Source organism: Micromesistius poutassou (genome assembly GCF_964030765.1).
Source record: "Micromesistius poutassou genome assembly, chromosome: 1".
Classification (NCBI taxonomy): domain Eukaryota; kingdom Metazoa; phylum Chordata; class Actinopteri; order Gadiformes; family Gadidae; genus Micromesistius; species Micromesistius poutassou.
In genome coordinates, this window is record NC_140271.1 from 2119391 (window position 1) to 2138972 (window position 19582).

Genomic DNA, 19582 nt, shown 5'->3' on the forward strand with positions numbered 1-19582 from the left:
CCACATTCTGACTGCTACAAGAACTACACAAGAACTAACCTGTAGTCAAACTAAAACACTGCAATCTATCTAGCTAACAAAGTCAATCACAAAGTCAAAGACAAAGTCAATCACAAAATAACTATTTATGTTATTCTCTCTTGCAGTATCTTCTACTGTATCTCTCTATTGTCTGAAGTTTGTAGGAAGATGTCTGTCACTTATAAAGACACCTTCCGAAATTTCCATTTTCTTGTGGTTTGCCAGATGACGTGGTTACATTGACCACAACAGGCCAGGTTGTCTAATAATAAATGTCTACTGGGTTGATGGTTGTGGTTTTACCACACACAATTTATCTGTTCCGTTAGTTTTGAGGCTTTGATTCCTGTTAAACAAACTAGGAGGTAGTAATGCAGTAGGCCTATAGGTTTTTGGGGGATTGACCCTTACCACAATAGATAAGCAGGTTTTTGGGGTATGCATCCTGTATTAATATATAATATTAATATTAATAATATAATATATTCATTCATTATAAGGCCTTGTGAAATATCAGTTTAGTTTGTTGATATGCCAAATGGATCAGGAGGGTGTGGGGTTTAAATCCAATAGAGGGTCATACATGCATTAATATAACAGTATAAGTCAGTCTTGGCTGATATTACTTGAATTCCAGCCATCCTCAACTGTACACCACAAATAAAATAAATAAATAATAAACCAGTAGATTGTAGGTTTATATATAATTTTAATGATAATAATAATAATAATAATAATCAATATTACTATTATTAGGCCTATTATGTTTTGCAGACATTCGGTGGTGCTTGCGCCAGATATCGGAAATACATTAACTTTTTTATTCATTCTCTCTTTCTCTTTCCCTTTCTCTCAGCTTCTACCTAAAGCTGCTTCGGGCATTTCCGTGCCAACGGAATTGGTACTTCCCCTTTACCCATTCATAAAATAACGTAAGAATAAAACAAAAACGAACAAAAGTGACGTGAATGAATGGCCATGTATTATTTGACCAATTAGAGCAACTTCTTCCTTCTTTTTAAAGCGGCTTTCCATGAAAACATCCTCTATGCTACTAATGGTAGGCCTAACTGGTATTATACACTCTACTTACTGGCCCATCTAAACCCATGTTAATAGATAGTTCTACAGACACTATTCAAATGTCTGGTTGATTTACCAGCTCAAAGCCAAAAACCGGATATGCGCGTCTGAAATGCCCCACTCGATAATCGAAAACGAAAGCCGAAAACTAATCTCAGCAACTGTGTCCTGGTTCTTCCCCTTGCCATTAACTACGTTGGTCTTCAACGGTGACGCTATTTAAAGATATGGAGAAAAAATCGAACCACCAGTTGGCACCGAATTAACGCAAACGCACACACACGCGCGCGCGCGCGCGCACACACACACACACACACACACACACACACACACACACACACACACACACACACACACACACACACACACACACACACACACACACACGTAACTGTACATCTCACCACTCGTACAAACCATCAAATAAAAAAGGTAATTGAGTAATGTCATCTCCCATTTTACATGGTTTATTAGTACACCATGGATGTGTAACACAAAATTATGATATATTTAACAAGGGTAGGAAATGTTGGAGGTGGCCCTTGAATAGAGAAGAAAAATAATTTTAATGAACTTAGGGTTCTACACTGTAACAACATAATTACCAGAACAATGGCTGTATTTCCTTCAGTAAAACTCAACAGTAACTGTTTCATAATTTAATAACCTACCTTTTGTTGAGGAATTGTGAAGTTGAGAATTGCGAAGTTATTGTTCAAGTATTACTAAATGAATGAGTCATTCAAAAATGTTTAGTTAAAATATAATATAATTTATAGCAATGGCTACTTTAGCAAGCCAATATCAACATGCAATATCAACCTGGACATGCCTTGGCCTCTATTTTATTTTTTATTTTACCAAAATAATATGTTGAACTTTGTTGCAGGCGACCAGCTTTTCATCATCATTTGGTGAGGATGTTTTGCTTGTGTGTTCCTTATCACTTAGTTTGTTTTTGTTTCTTCCTTTCCGACGACTAAACGACTAAATAAACCATTGATAATTAAGGGGCAGCACTTTAGTGAAGTCATTTCAAAATGAAAGCTGTGCATATATTGTAATGGCTTGCCACATGTCAATGGATTTAAGAATTGAAAACATCAACATACCCTCATGACTGGTGGGAGCTCATGAAATGTGAAAAAGCAACTTTTATCTTGCCCTCATATAACATATGTTAGAGAGTTGAGTGTGATGAGGGCTTCCTGTGGCTGATCCTAAACAATTTATGACATTACGATGGACATCAATTTTCATTTTTCAACATCTTATCGAGAGCTGTTTCTTTAGGAGTCAATTGCTCTTAAAGAACCTCTACTTTACCAACAGGTGTACGTTTTATAAGCCATTAAAAATAAAGCTGGGTATCGCCACCAATTTCCTGAAACGATTAGATTCCGATCACCAGGTCCGGATTTTATTTTATTTCCGATTTGATTCAATTTGATTCAATATAGATTTGGTTAGGGATATTTCAGCTTCAAAACCAATTTTGCTTAAATTGAAATTGATTCTATTGACTGATGCTATAAATTGTACAAGGAACCCTCTAACCGGTTGCATTATTATAAATATTAATGTGTACATAAAGAATTTATCCCAAAGAAGTTACATTAATATACTTTTTATTAAACATGACCAACGCCTGTCGGGCTTACATTATATCTTATTTGTATCTATCCAAAAGTCAAGTAAGTACTGTAACAAGGAAGGCAATGAAAGGACAAAATCTGAACAGATCTGAGCAGCAACCTGGGATAGAGAGAGAGAAATCCCATATATGGACCATGTATACACAATTCAGTGTATCATAAACAACTCAAAATTTTACCCAGGCAGCCAGTGTAAATAAATAAAATCACCATATGTGCAGGCAGCTCCCGTATCCTTTGCTTCTCTTTGAGCTTGTGGCTTGCATTATTATTTACTCGCCGTGGATTACTCATCGCGAAGTCTGTAAAACATGAGGCATGAGTCTCCAGTCATCGTCGATATAGTGAGAAGTAATCATCAGGTACGAATCTGTTGCACTGGATGTCCAGCTGTCACAAGTTAGGGCGACTCTCTCTAATGACTTATGTGAAGTTGTGTATCTGACACTTAGTGTATCTGACACTTAGGTATATCGAAATATACTACATTGCCATACAATAGGTCCAACATTGACCACATGCAGCTTGTACTTCTCTGTAGGGAAGAATAATTAAATATTTTGGCCAGCAAATATTGTTCAATCCTTGGATCAAAGACCTCGAAGATCTAGAGGAGTTGTTGTTTTGAGAAATGGAAAATGTATCATTCTGTGTCAATTTGACCGGGTGCATTTTTAATATCTAAGAATTGTCTGAAACCAAAAAATCCCCAAAACAAATTTTGTATCTCACTACTAACACCATTACTAACAATTAAATCAATATTTAGTACAAAAGGGTTATTAACCTCTCACAGATCAATGTTTAATAGGATATTACACTTGTTCTTCTTCAGAAAAACATGTTCAAACTTTTTTTCATGTACTTTGCAAACTTTGATTCAAAATACATTCTGTTTACATCAGGTTTTTTTTTCATGTATTTTCCACTTAAAATATTTTTATTTCCTTGGGATGAGTTTGTCCTGTATGGTTCAGTGTCAATTTGACCCGTTCACTAAAATAAAGCCAAATTCAGTTCAAGATAGTTTACTGGGTTTCTACCCAGTACTGGGGCTGCAGAATCACGTTGTCTACACAGCACATGACTGACATGTTGTCACACTGGGTTTTGTGCAAATTAACTTTGCACACACACACACACACACACACACACACACACACACACACACACACTTACCTCAGGAATTGGTATACTAGGTGCAGCCCCCTCCTGGATCTCCCTCACTGTGTCAGTGTCTGGGGTCCTTGGCATGTGCTGCCTTCGTTGAATATGCGGCACCTCAAGTGCCTTCCCCAGCTCCTTGAGGGAGATGCGCCTCTTGTATAGCTATTGCTCTACTCAGGAAAAATCTATCTCCAGATGACGAACGCGTTGTCGGCCAACACATCAATTAAAAAAAAAAAAAGATGACCAAAAGCCAGCATGCAGTCACTCCCTTTACCCAGAGTTTACCCGCAGGAAAAATCCAAATTTCCCGTCAAAATCATAATAACATCTGCATGTTGTCGCACTCACCAAGTCCTGTCAGTCATAACATCTTTACTTTCTTGCATATTACAGGTGAGGTAGTAATAGTATGTGTGTTTGTGTGTGTGTGTGTGTGTGTGTGTGTGTGTGTGTGTGTGTGTGTGTGTGTGTGTGTGTTTGTGTGTGTGCGCGAGTTAGATTCGTTGGGAATATTGTTGAAGGGAGTATGTCTCACATTTGCAAAGAAAGAAATGGTCAAAATCTGACAATTTTCTGACCGCTTTTAGCCTTTTTAGCCCACTTTCACTTAACAAACATTTCACCTATGCAGAGTCAGTTTACCTACCTCGGTAATAAGGCAAATGAAAAGTCGTTAAATGGTCATGCAGTCCAAAATTGGTGCCTATTGCATCTGTTGGTTGGTGACAGGTTTAAAGCCGGCCACACACCGGCGCCGAAGCGCCGCGGTTGACAGTTTACGTGCGTCAAATGCCGCCCCTAGCACCAATAGGAAGCGTCTCGCTGCAACACCGTTGTGATTACGTTTTGAAAGCAGCAGATCAACAAACATAGTCGGTATAGGCTACCATTACATTATACCAGTTGTTTTATGACTACATATATGGGCCTGATGCCCATGGTCCTCTGTTTGTGCTTACAATGCTAGTCACTTCAATTCATAGTTAGGCCTACTTATTAGGCCTACTTGTGTACTGTCGGGCACTTTGTTTACGGTTTAGTCACTTTATTTACAGTCATTGCTCATTCTTTTTGCATTGTGGAATTATTCATCTACTGCATCAACAATCTCCATATGTACAGGACCTTGTATTATGTACAAAACAGCTTTAAAAAAACGCTTTTTCAGGGGCGGCGACGCTAGGGAATAGGACAGTGGCGTGAAGGATAGCAGGGTGGCACGCCGACGAGTGCTGGCGCGCGTCTAGCCGCCACCGGTGTGTGGCCGGCTTCAAGACTCCTTCTCAAAGTAGCGTGTGGAAGTTGATTTTGCTCTTGAGAGAAATTGGCAGGTTTGTATGTTCACCCAAGATTACGACTGATCAAATTGCCGATTTGGGGGTAATCATTGAAGGGGACATTGAGTCTTGAATACAGTTATTTCCAGGCCATCCCCTTAAACCAAAGTATCATTATCTCTGTCACTATCCTGAAGTAATACTTCAGTTTGGGCCTCTCATCCATCTCTGGACATTGTAATTTGAGAGCAAGCACACTTATAGTAGTTCAAACAGTGCAAAAAAATTGCAACAACTTCAAAAACCTGTGTGCTACTCTAGCACACACCAGATCCTCAAGCATGAGTGCTGGTGGACTGTTTCCACCTGCCATTTGGAAAGAAAGAGGAACATTAGTGACTATAGTGAGAGCATCACAGCAGCAACTGCAGCATTTATTTCCAGAGGACACCCCTGTATTCATCAATGCTGTCACTGTCAAAGGTACAAAGTAAAAAAAATGGAATGCATGTTCTTCTCAAGCAAGTTGAGGAAGGGCTACACATTAGTGGGATTAAGTTGATTTTGATCCATGCGATGAGGTCTACTTTGTTGTGAAATGCAGCAGGCTGTGGAGACATTCAACATCAGTGGATGAATCCAAGTATAACGATAAGTGTGTGTGTGTGTGTGTGTGTGTGTGTGTGTGTGTGTGTGTCTGTGTGTGGTGTGTGTTTAACAAAAGGTAAACTTGAAATATTGTGATTACATATTCAATCTTAAAGAGAACCCAACTTTTAAAATGTTAGTCAAACACTTAAAATGGATATACATGTAAATATATTCTCGGCAGTGAATATAACACAACACAAAATATAATCAACATTCAAGAGGCATTCACATCAGTGGATACATGTGTGTGTGTGTGTGTGTGTGTGTGCGTGTGTGTGTGTGTGTGTGTGTGCTTGTGTGCGTGCATGTCTGTATGTGTGCGTGTGTGTGTGCACGCACGTGTGTGTGTGTGTGTGTGTGTTTGTTGTTGACAAAAGGAAGAAACAACACTAATGTGGCTGTGGAGGGCATAAAAAACATCTGAGAAGAAAAAAATGAATAAATGCCAGTCAACAGCCACACAGCCAGTAAAAGTCCATCAGGCGTCCCAGGACAGTGGATACGCAAAAGTTCATTTTGTTATTCTTGGAGGAAGCCTTGGTCCCAAGAGTCTGGTCAAAATATATATTTTTATATACTGTATATTATATACATGTAACTCTAGAGCCTGGGCCGGAAGCTGAAGAGGGACGCCTTGTGAAATGTGTGAAAAAAAGTTAAATAATTTGTGCGAGTCGATGAAAAGGACAGAAAAGGATCACATAAGTCTGCTTCTGTAGTGGCCAGCCTACACGGTGTCGATTTAAAACCTTTAGACATTTTTTCCAAGTACATCTGTATCCAGTAAGGATGTTTTAACTCCAACACTGGGAAAAGTTAACCAGCTGGCCGAGCAAGTGTCTAACCAATTACTAATCTAACCATTAAGTCGTTCAAACATTGTGGCGAGCAGCACGGGAATGGCCAGATGGGAGCCCAGGTTACAGCAGTTTGCAACTCTCATGCCCCATACACTGCATGACAGGGGCGGAGTGGCCGTCGGGACGATCAGGAGTTTTCCCGGTCGGCTGGTCGGCCACCGAGGTCAAGTGGACCAGCCCACATTTAATGTGAGCTGCCGCGAGACGTGTGTAAGCCGGGCCTATGCGTTATACATCATTATTCTACTTCAGCGCTCGTCGCCCCCCCCCCCCCCCCCCCCCCCCCGTCAACAATCGCGACCGTAACAGCGCTCGTCCATGATCCCCCCCCCCGTCAACAATCGCGATCGCTACGCCACTGGGCTGGTGGTGGGCCGGTGGTGGGCTGGGCTGGGCCGGTCAGAATTCTCCCGGTGGCTTTTAGTGCCCCACTCCGCCCCTGCTGCATGACCCCCCCCCGGGAACTGCCTTTATTTGAACTGGACCATTCCGCCGTAGGGCATGCAGGCGCTGGGCAGCCTGCAAGCTCACCACACCGATTGGCAGTAGCGGTCGGCCGGTCCATACCAGGCCGGGCAAACCTCCTCCGCTCCATCCAGACCTTCCTTACAGTACGCTCGCCGGACGTGTGGTCGGGAAGTAGTAGATGGCTGCTGGCTGGGGTGGAGAGCTCCACCTCCGCCCCTTCTGCATCACCGAGTGCCCCACCGATGGACTCGGCCCTGCTGAGGCAGACGTGCTGCAGCGACTGCTCTGGCGTGACCCCCTGCAGGAACGCGCGGTGAGCCGGGTCCTCCTGTGCAGCTGCAGGGAAGTCTGGGCCTTGGTGAGTCTGGGAGCATCGAGGCCTGTACTGCATCTGCTGCCGTCCCCAATACCTAGTTTTCAGCAACTGCCCGTTCCATTTTATCGAGGAAACCAATGTCTGTAAGTGATTTCAAATGATTGTACAGTCCTTTGGTCGTAAAAAGATGCGGCCGGTCAATCCTCAAATCAACAATGGATGGAGGTGGGCAGGCATTGATGGATTGACGTTGAAGAGGGTGTGTCGCTTCCATAAGTTGACCTAGCTCTGACCCGCTCTGCTCCAGCCGGTCCCTCAGTGCTGTAGAGGTCTTTCATCTCTTGCTGTTTTCTTCCGAGCAACTCCTCAGATTGTTCCGGTGGCCAGGCGGGCTGCCATCGCAGAGAGCCGTACTGGTCAGCTGATCCTCAGGCAACGTCTTCCACTGATGAATGTAAAAGTCTTTTAGGCTTCTGATGCCTTGACAGTGTGTTGCCATGATTAACATGCTCCACACTTATTGTTATTTGTGTGACCAGGGATGCCAATTCTAGTACCATCTCTCAGGATATTGGCAAAGCTATTCGGATACAATCTTCTTGGTGACTGTGGCGCAGTTGGCTCTTGTTGGATTCAACTGCTTCAGTCTCATTTCATCTAAAACGATTCAGACCATTTCTCTGCAGCTTTTAGCAGTGGGGACGCTTATTAAGTGCAATGGCAGTTGTGACACAAGAAGGTATCCAGGTCCAAGGGACAACAGAATTGTCTAGCCAAGAGCTTACATCGATTGTTGAACTGGAGCTTTTGGGGCATGACGTCTTGGAGTGCTATGGGCTGTGCCAGAGGTGCTCGAGGTGGAGACCTCTGCATCGGCTGGGTCGACAGCAGTCTGTGAGACATACCCATCTAAAGTAAATGAAAAAAGTCATTAGTTTGACTCGTTTGTGTGCTTTATATTATAGGCTAAATATATATATAAGTATTAGGGAAATCACCGGACATACCTTCAACACAGCATGCATTGAGGAGCCTGCGACATTGGTGTGGTCTTGCAGATCCTCCTCTTAGATGAATTGCAAGTCCCCTTCAGATTCAACTCCTACACTAAACAACTTATTCAGAAGGGACAGCAGTTTCTCCTCCTGTAGGGAAGGTAATACTGCAAACACAGCGTGTTTCATGTCATTACTCGATTTATGTTCAAACCATCAGCATCAGCTAGACACTCTTTGATTACTTTTTTCCATAGTAATTAAAAATGTAATTAGGTGCCAAGCACAAAGTGCAAGGCAACCTATTGTAAATCTTATTTCTATTTATAATTAGGGGAAGATGAAGTAAACCTATGATTAGAGACTTCGCTAGATGCACCCTATGAAGGTTTCTTGCTTTGGTGGTTCGATAACAATAGGACTGTGTTAGCTCCTCAAATACAAGACTGGTATGTCATTAAAAACTGAATAATGCACAGATACTTTGATGATGGTGTCAAAAAGAGTTTTTGTGAAAGTCATATTTTCCTTTTATTTATCTGGGGCTCTGTCACAAAAAATAAATCCTATTTCCAATAAAGCTGCTCTGGGAGGGGTACTATCTCTTCCAACCAAAGTTCAACACAGCTATGGCCCCTTTTATCTACCCTATAATGTGTTGTTAGAAAGCATGGCAAGCTTTCCTCATGATCGAGCCGGCATCTTACCCTATGAAAAATGAAGTGAATAATTGTCCCCCTGTCCCCCCACCGAATGTCACAGACTTCAATTCTGCATGGCAGTTGGAACGAGTTATCCCATCACTCATCGGTTTATAAAAAAAATGGGTCCATGATTTTCAGTGCAAGCTGTTTCATGTGACACTGTGCTCTAGCTATTTAATGAGATAACCTAAAATGACTACAGTTTATATTTACATCCTCACCAGACTGCTTGTTGTGAGTAGAAATATCCCCTATCTTCAAGCCATGGCAGAATAAACTGAGACAGACAATTACAGGGTAAATATTTGTTGCAATTGCAGAGCTGCCAAACAATGTGCTATGTTTGTGTCCTGGGTGAAGACACGGTGACACTCGCAGCCACGTCAATACAAGAACACTTAAAGCCTAATAAAGTGTCAAATAAAAACACTGGCATTTGAAGATTGTATTGATTTATTTCACCGCTTACCCCATTCCTCTGGCTGCATTCTCCCTGATAGGATGGCACTCGCAACCTTTGTCACACTGAATAAATAAACTTTCATCATAAGAAGAGCTACATATTCACAACACCGCTTCCTATTCAAACAATAGAACTCATGATCATAAATTATAATTTGTAATCATTATAGTTATGGAACAGCTAAGACGACCTCATAACAATATAACTGGACATTTCCCTTTCTGTATAGCTGGATTGCTTTCAGTTGTGTGTCATGGTAGACTGCGTAGATAATGTTACAATTAATTAAAATCAAATAGAAACAGTTGATCACCCAACCGCCCACACACACACACACACACACACACACACACACACACACACAAACACACCCCCACACACACACACACACACACACACACACACAAACACACACACACACACACACACACAAACACACACACATACACACACAGGGCAGGAGAGATAGGGGGGTGACATTGACATTGAAAGTAAGGGAGAGCATCAGTGGATTGGGGGGGAGGGACTTCGTCCATCTAGAGAAGGGAAGTGAGATAAGGCACGTGGATCAATACAGGATAGAGTGTGTGTGTGTGTGTGTGTGTGTGGGTGGGGGGGGGGGGTTGGTGTGCCAGTGTAACCGTTCTACCAAGGTCATTGCGTGCTGCAGCTGCTTGTCCACTGGCGTGACAGTCAGTGCTGGACGTCCCGATGGCTTTTGCTTTGATTGACATCCCAGGGGTCGTGTTGTGTCGGTTGTTGTTGTTGTGGTTGTGGTGCTTATCTGCAGGGCCCAGAGAGAGGAGGAGGAGGGGAGGAGGAGGGCTGAGATCTAGAGAGTGATGACCAACTACTGCACTGCACAGTGGCAGTGTCGCATAAAAAAACTCAAAAAAAAGAGTTGTTGGGATGGACATGGACTGGAAGCAAGGCTGTAAGTAATTGGACAAAGTAACAGTCAGGAATCGAGGGGAATAGAAGAGAAACTGAAAAAAGATATTTTGATGCATCACACTGTCTACTGGGGTATATTTAGACTCCAGGGAGATGGGGCTGTAGCTTGTACACAGGCTTTAGATATGATGGAGAGCACATTGTAGCTGTGGAGGGGGGGGGACCATTGAAATGTAAAAATTTGGTTCAATGATCCAAGAGTGGAACACAACCTAGTCTTTCCGAAAGAGCATGATTTATGGTCAATCTATAGAGAATTCGAGAACAGACTAAATCAAACGCTGTGTTTATGTGGGGGTGTCCCGGATCCTTGGGGATGATTTCAATGAACTGCTCAGACACCCAGTAGTTTAAACACGGTACATTGTGTTTCCGGAAAACTAAACCCATTGTCACGGGTTTCTTGTGACAATTGGTTTAGAGTCATCGAAAGGAGTTGTAGACAAAAGTAATTGGTCATTGTGTCGTCACCGCTATCGCCATGTTTCCACTGTATTGGAATATGCTGAACTAAGACAGACATTTTTCATCCAGGTGTTTTATTCAAAACAAATGAATGCAAATGGTTACACCATTGGCAAGAGAGCTGACAAATGCCATTGTGCCTTATGATTTGTCAACTTAAGCAGGTTTTTATCATATGAACAAAACTCGACACACATTTATTGCTCAACAATGAAGGTAGACATAGATAGGTGGAACCTACGGTGATTTGATGAAAATAAATCATACAGCAAGTCCATCTGACCTTTAAATTTAACATAATGTTATTGACGCACAACTAGGAGGATGGGTTAGATCACACACACACTTTCTCTCTCTCTCTTACACACACACACACACACACACACACACACACACACACACACACACACACACACACACACACACACACACACGTACACACACACCTTTAGTTACATATTCTTTATTTTTTAGCAATTTCTAAAAACATTATCATCCAAAATCTTCCCGGTAAAGCACATTTGTTTTTGAATGTAAGCCTTGACGACTCCTACGTACAGTGTTGTCTGCCCTCTGGTCCCACAAATGAATATACACACAACAGATGGCCAGATTATCATCGTCATATCACTGTTGTGCGAAAAGGCCTTTCTCATGTGAATTTAAGATATGATCTCAAACATAAACCCCGGTACTAATCGATGGACCCTGAAAGAAAGATTAGAAAAAACTCACTGAAGCACTCATTTTGTATGACTGTACTTAAGCAAAAAGCACATAAATAAAACAAAAACAAAGCACTTCTGTCATACAGCAGTGTCCACCGCGTATATCCTACAATAACAAATCTATTCTCGTCTATAATAACAACATTTCATCAAATTACAGAAACAATAGTAACCCTGATAAAATCTCTATAGTTATTCTATATTTTCTACATATAATAAAACCTTCTGTAGATTTTTTATTTTAAGGAGGTTCTCCCTTAGCTTTCTGTAGCTCCGATTTTGCCATTGAATCCTAGAGACAAACTGGACAAACTAGAAAGTTGAAAGCATGGCCAGTCCTTTGATATTGTGTAAGAGAGCAGGTGTTAAAACACTCATTGGTATGGCAATAAGAGACCTCTGGAAAAGACTTGGAGGTCCTTAGATGCAATCGCAAGACCCAAAATCATGGAGAAGCACAAGCACTTGTCGCAATTACTAGGTTTTTACAACAGATGGCACTGTTACACCAAAGACAACTACATACTGTATATTGCACAATGAAAATCTATAGGATTTTCTCTCCGTTACTCTTAGTTTAAGTGATATGAGTGTTGTTTGGTAGAGCGTTGAGGAAGGTTGAATAAGAATCGTCCTCCCAAAGAAAGAATGGTAGATATGGGGGAGAGACGGACAAACCCAGCAAGATCGTAAGATATCTGACACCAACTCGGAACAACTTTCTCTTCAACGTGATATTCTTAAGAAGCAAACCATATACATATCTTTTCTTCATCTTGTGAAACAGTAAAGTCAGATGTGGCACCCTCTCCCTCTTTTACAGTAGCCTACGAGAATAAAAAAAAACGATGAATGGGGCAGATCAACTCCGTGTCTCCATGTAAGGATCCTGACAACATGAAAGCATCGAGAGCAATGGCATCAATGAAGTCCCCGTCTTTTCATATTCCTCTTCACAGACACTTCAGAATGAGAGGAACTGGGTACATGGGAGTTCATAGCTGGAGACACGAGACTGTACAGAACAGACCAAATAAAGCCACCCTTCACACAAAGATAAAAACACAGTAACACATTTCAAACATATCGGATGTATTGCTTTAAAAGGTGAGATTTAGAATCCCGACGTGTCACGTTTTAAAGTCGGAATCTGATCTCACTTGATTGTTCGTGTTGTACTGAAATGTTCAGTTGAATTGGCATTAGTTTGTTTGAAAAAAACTTTAAGAAACCAAAAAAAGAAGAACTACTTAAATTGCTTTTGTAATTAAATGAGCTTTAAGGTGCTTTGAATGTGGTTGCCATGGCACTGTGCTTTGTTCCCGTCTTTCGATAGGTGTAAATGTTTGTCATGATCGGCGTGGACTAGGGTGGGCTGTTCACATGCGCATCCAACCACTTGGTTGGATGACAACAGTTTGGAAAGCTTTGCCCCTCATATTTTCTGTGATGGTTTTGTCAATGTGTTTTTTGTCTATTACGTTTATATATTTCTGGCTTATCGCACTATCAGATAACAAACACAAATGGCAAGGACGAAAACAAGGCCTGTCGGGGCAAAGAAAGGCAGAAATTCATCAATCAAAAAAATAACAAGAATTCACAATGATAAAACACCAACTTCTGGAATAATCTGTGTGCACTGATTGTTTCTGGAAGATGATAATGGTGTGGGTGTACCGTCACAATGAGGCCGCGAAAGAAGTCTTTATCACAAACCAAAAAAAGAAAGGCAGAAACAGTTTGATCTTTTACCTTTGCGGGGGGTTATTCATGAGCGCTAAATCCTGAGGACGTGGGATAGGAAATAAATAAAGAAGGCGTTTGACCCTGGCTGTGACTAAGACAGCAGATGGACTGGGGGGGGGGGGGGGGGGGGAGGAAGATAAGAAAAGTGGAAAAATGGCTGAATCATCGTGAAGTCTACCTGTCTGATCTGTGTGATTTCAACACCGCGAACAACATGAACGAGGAAGGAGGAAGGAGGAAGGAGAGGAGGAGGAGGCCGAGGCTCACGTTACACTTAGGTGACATGGGAGGGAGGATGGACTAGAAGGTTCTGACGAGGTGATCTAGAGCGCTCGGCGGCACGGCCGAGATCAGCACTTCCAGCCGAAAACGCACGGCTCGTGTCTCCGCTGCAGACAAGGCCAGAGACAAAACCACACCAACTATTAATTCACTTCTCCCCCCACAACCCCCCCACCCCCCACCCACCCACCCACCCCCCCCTCATGGCTAATTCAAGAACAAAACAAAATAGAGCAGAAAAAGAGCATCGAGTAAAGGGAGCTTATTCTTGGTGGACCACACCAAATTTACAACTAGATATTCCTATAATTGTTCTCTAACAAGTGACACGACGACACTATGGATGAACCATGTTGACCCACACGAATGGCTATGAGAGAGAGACCCTCCCTTTCCCTGTGCCTGTCCCGGCCGTCCGGCAGAGGCCCCGCCCACCCGACCCCGCCTCCTGGTTCAGGATCAGAAGGCAGAAAGGAGGCATGGAGCGGAGGTCAGGGGCTAGGCCTCAATGACTTAGGATTCATCTCAACTCAACTCTCTCTCTCTCTCTCTCTCTCTCTTATGTCTCTCTATCTCTCTCTCTCTATGTCTTAGGTCAGATGGGCTGCATAGTTTTCAGTGTGTGGCCCTTATGGAGTTGGTCACACTAAGGATGAATGGGGAGTGGGTGTAGGGGTGGGCGAGAAGGGGGGGTCGTGGGTGGGTGGGGGGGTAACATTTCGGTAAAGCGACCCTGGGTGGACGAATAGGGAGCCAGCCCCGCCTTTCTGTTTTGTTTTCAGTAGGGGGAGAAGAGGATGGGCGTGTGCGTGGCCCTCAGGGGCCCCGGGGCGGGCCGGAACAGTGTGGGTCCCAGGAAGGGGTTCTGGATGAAGGTGGTGGTGCCGCCCGGGTGCCTGAGGGCCAGCGGGTTGGCGGCCATGGCGCACAGTGCCGGCTGGGTGAGCGCGCTGGGCAGGAAGCTGGTGGCGGTCAGGGTCTTGGTGAGCTGCTTCTGCAACGCCAGCTTGGTCTGCAACGTGGGGGAGACATGATGGTCATGACGGTCAGGGGACGGAGAATAATAGAAGAATAGACGTATTTAAAGATCTCGTGAACCCACAACCCTTTGTCTTTTATTTTTGGTGACAATGTATTGCATGATTGTCAACATAGTAATCTACGCCATTTCTATTGGGATCAGACCATCGTTTAGTGAAATCCTATGTTTTTGCAAATCTCTGCCACACTCTTTTCCGAACACAGGTAACATCCTTTTTGTGACGCCGAATTGCCTTTTTGATGTACTCTTGGAAAGTCACGACCAAGGGAGACAGACGGTGAGCTGTGGGTGGATGTGTAGAGCTCTGTCTAGGCAGGTGATTGCAGCGTTCAAGAGAGGGCTATGCTTTTCGGACAGTAATAGTATAACGACACGGTGTGTGTGTGGAAGCTGAAGCTCTGTCTGAGCAGCGGTTAATATGATGTCTGCATCTGGAGAGGGTAAGGCTTCCTGGACACAAGTATAATGGCATGGTGTGTGAAGCATTTCACACAACATTGATCATTATAACACTCATGTTCAGCGTTGCCACAAGTTGCCACAGGTAATAACCATGGGGATAACAAAACCCAAAACCCAAAACCCTTTTTTTAAATCTTCGGAATTATGATAATCTATGATAATTCTTTCTGCTTTGGTTCATGCCTTATTATATGTCTAGGACTGAAACGTTGATGATATGATTGATTGATGATATTTTATTTAACAGTCATGATCAGTCGTCATTTTGTCGATCTACTATTTACTCATAACTCAATGACTGACTCGATGTTCATTTCTGCTTGTTTTTACACTTCCACAATGTCCCTGGAAGGAGGGACCCCCCTAAGTGTGGTACTACTCAATGTTTCTTTGGGGTTTTGTTGAGTTTTTCCTTGCCCTTAAGGACTTTGGGACTTAGGGTAAAGGGGTGAGGTATATTATGTCTGCCTGTGAATCCCTTTGAGACTGTACCAAATAGATTCACTTTTCTCAACAATAACAATGGAAGAAATGGTCCCCAAGGTAAGAATACACCTTTTAGATCACAGCTCACATTTCCTTTTCCAGCTTAGTTCACTAAGAGATGCTCACTCAGGCAGCGCTCAGTGTGCTATATTGAGAAAGGGCAGGTTGATGGGTGTTTGGCGGTTTAATGAACAACTCATTTAAATCACTCAAAATAGACTGAAAAGAGCACGGCGAAGCCTCCTCCGTTCAAGTCGCCAGCAGTGGAAATTCATTCTGATTCTTGCTATTCCCATCCCCCTGTCAGTTCAAAAGGATAGGTCAAACAAACTGTCCTCACACCTACGCCCTACGGGCTAAGCCTCGCGGGCTAAGCCTTATATCCTTAGCCTTATCACTGTCCCACGGTTTCCTCCGTCTCACTGACCTGCGAGGAGAGGGAGGTGAGGTTGTATTGGCTGAACACTTTCTTCATGGCCGACACCGCCCCGCCTGCGTAGCCACTCCATCGGACACTCTGCAGGGAGGGAGGAGAGGGTGTCAGGACGAGGAGGGAGGAGGAGGGAGGAGGAGGAGGGAGGGAGGAGGAGGGAGGGTATTAGGACGAGGAGGGAGGAGGAGGGAGGGAGGAGGAGGGAGGGTATCAGGACGAGGAGGAGGGAGGAGGAGGGAGGAGGAGGGAGGGAGGAGGAGGGAGGGAGGAGGAGGGAGGGTATCAGGACGAGGAGGAGGGAGGAGAGGGTATCAGGGGGAGGAGGAAGGGGGAGGAGAGGGGAGTGAGGAGGAGGAGGGAGGGAGGAGAGGGTATCAGGACGAGGAGGGAGGAGGGAGGGAGGAGGAGAGGGTATCAGGAGGAGGAGGGAGGAGGAGGAGGAGGAGGAGGAGGAGGAGGAGGAGGGAGGGAGGAGGAGGAGGAGGGAGGAGGAGGGTATCAGGACGAGGGGGGAGGGTATCAGGAGGAGGAGGAGGGAGGAGGAGGAGGAGGGAGGAGAGGGTATCAGGAGGAGGAGGAGGGAGGAGAGGGTATCAGGAGGAGGAGGAGAGGGGAGTGAGGAGGAGGGAGGATAAGGGGAGGAAAGGGTAGCAAGGGGAGAATGCGGAGGAGGATTGGGAGTCAGCGGGAAAAGGGGGAGGAGGAGGGAGTGAGGAGGAGGAGGATGGAGGGTTTCAAAAGGAGGAGAACGAGAGGGAAGAGGAGAGATGTAGAGTGTCAGGGGGAGGATGCAGAAGAAGGGAGAGGGGGAGGAGAAAGAGGAGGAGGAGAATGGGGGCAACAGGAGGAAGAGAAGCAAGGCAGGGGAAGGGGAGGAGGTGGAGAGATGGAGGGTATCAGAAGGACGAGGAGGAGGAGGAGGAGGAGAGATGTAGAGTAGAAGGGAGAGGGGGAGGAGGTAGAGGAGATACCCCGAGTGGGAGGAGAAGGAGAGATAAGGTGCATCACATATGACAGGGCCCAGGGAAAAAAAGGGGTGATTAATAGCGAGTGCTGATTCAGGATTCTGTTGTCAGAGCTGGTCAGCGGTGGAACGAGAGAGACTGTTTTAGAGCGGGCGAGCTGTCTCCTGTGTGGGGATTGGGGGGGGGGGGGGGGGAGGGGTTCATTACTTACAACAGAGTATGTGTGTGTGTGCTTAACCTACCTGACAGGGCAGACACACAGACATGCTGTCTCACCCAGTCATCCCCCTCCCTCCCCTCCCCCATCCCCTGAGGACACTGTAATGAGGTCTAAGTATGTGCCAGAGTGTACCTGTCTCTCTGTGTATGCGTGTGTGTGTGTGTGTGTGTGTGTGTGTGTGTGTGTGTGTGCACTATGTGTGGTATGCGTGCGTGTGTGTGTGTGTGCGCACGCGCGCATTATGAGTCTGTCAGAATTAAGGTCAAACCAGCCAACTGTAACAACAGAAAAATGTGTGCTCCAAAATAGTGCTTGGCTGTTCTGAGCTAAACTCATAATCATTTTTAGATTTATGCTCCAATTCGCTCTCTTCGTTTACGGGCGTTTTTTTTCGTGGCAAATCTGTGATAAGGAAAAAGCAATTATGTCTAGTTTGTGTTCCTTGAGGGTCTGTTTGATTGCCTATTTATGTGACACTGTGTGTCTGCCTGATCTGGGCGCCTGCTGTGACTTACCGCTAAGCTGGTGCTCTGCTGGGTCTTGTTGTGGGGGGTGAACTTGGGTTTGGGGGGTTTTCCTGCCAATCGGTCCTTGTGCCTCCTGCTGTTCATGTGCTGTGGAGAGCCGAAAGAAACGCATCGGTTTGCTTTTGTTTTGCAGCACCCTTGACGTTGGCGTGAATTATAACAAATACAAATAAATGCTTCGGTGTCAACGGGTCATCGCGGTCATATGTATCGTCGCGCTGCTAATGGGCTAGTTCCGCAGTGGCAACATCTCTAACAAGGGCATCTTGAACGGAATCCTGCTAGGATGCCCACGGACATATCGCCTTAACAAATCTACAGCACCCAAAGTTCAGCATCACTGCCTGCCCCCGAGCAACTCAGTGCTCCCTTCCTGTCTCTGTCGTTAAAGCACATCCTTCTTCCATATCGATATCCATTAATCCGTCCATCCTTCCTACCATCCATCCATCTGATTCAAGGTTTAACTTACCTTCACTAAGGCTCCTGTGATTTGTGATGTCGTAAAAACATAAAAATTGAATGTACACATATTTCATAACCGTTGACGTCCCTTGATACATTTTCGAACAATTCGTTATTCTTTACGCGTGTCTTGACGTTAGATCCCCTCCCTTCCCGAAATGTGAAACCACTACACCCATCCGACGTCTTCCGCCGCAGCCTCACCTGACTGAGCTGGGTCTCGGAGTTGACGAAGATCTCGCACACCTCACACTGGAAGTTCTTGCTGGGCACCCCCACGCTGCCCTTGCTGCCCAGCCGCTTGCTCTTGCAGGCGGACCGGGCCGCTACCGCCTTGCCCCGGCGCCGCGGCTGCACGGGCTGACCCTCCAGCATCAGTTTGTGCTTGGTGCCTGGCAAGAGGTCAAGAGGTCAGTTCAAGGTCATTTCCCAACTGCAGGTTATAAAAAAAAAAAAAACAGAGCTCCCTCTCTGCCAGAGCCTCGGCGGCTGTATTGGAGCTAATTTGAGTTGATTGCAAAAAAAAATTTGGCCTGGCCACCCCTACTGAATCTGACTCAGAACTAAAAAGTGTGTAGTGCGCAATACCTGCACCGTTTTGAAAAAGGCTGGGTTTTACGGTCTAGTCACCAAGAAACACAGAATCACAAGAAGCCACATCCCGCCGTCACCCCACCCACCGGTGTTGTGTGCGTCCAGCTGGGAGGTGGAGTTGACGGTGACCTTGCAGACGGGGCAATGGAGGTGCGCTTTGCCCTTGCCGGCGTCGTCCTTGTCTTCCTCCGTGCACGCCTCACCCTCGGCGAGGGCGGGCCCCGGGCTGACCGTGCCCGTGCCCGTGCCCGTGCCCGGGTCCGTCCCCGGGTCCGTGCTCCCGGACCCCACGGACTCCGGGGTTCCGGCGTCGGAGGCGGTCTCGGAGTGCTGCGGCGGGGAGGGGGCCACCTGGGGCGGGGACAGGGCCAGAGGGGAGTCCCCGGGGGAGGCCTCGGACTCGGGCGTCAGCATGGCTGAGCTGCTGGGGGGGCTCTCCTCCATCTTGGCCTCCTGCTCGGGGGCTTCCGGAGCGGGCAGAGCGACGACACCTGGGGAAGAGCGGAAGGAGGAACACATTTTACCTCACCCTTTTCGTCTGCCGAGA

At 45.2% G+C, this 19582-nt stretch overlaps 1 protein-coding gene across 1 annotated transcript in view; it reads right to left on the bottom strand.

Moving 5' to 3' along the window:
• Positions 1 to 14572: 14572 nt before the first annotated feature.
• znf385c (zinc finger protein 385C) overlaps positions 14573 to 19582 on the bottom strand; it is a gene marked incomplete at its 5' end in the record, with an annotated part of 81706 nt that continues 76696 nt past the window's right edge. The window contains 5 exons of the mRNA XM_084488471.1: positions 14573 to 14853; positions 16259 to 16348; positions 17965 to 18063; positions 18646 to 18833; positions 19122 to 19526. Coding sequence (XP_084344597.1) covers positions 14620 to 14853; positions 16259 to 16348; positions 17965 to 18063; positions 18646 to 18833; positions 19122 to 19526 — 1016 coding nt within the window. The 3' untranslated portion in view covers positions 14573 to 14619. The remainder of the gene's footprint in view (positions 14854 to 16258; positions 16349 to 17964; positions 18064 to 18645; positions 18834 to 19121; positions 19527 to 19582) is intronic.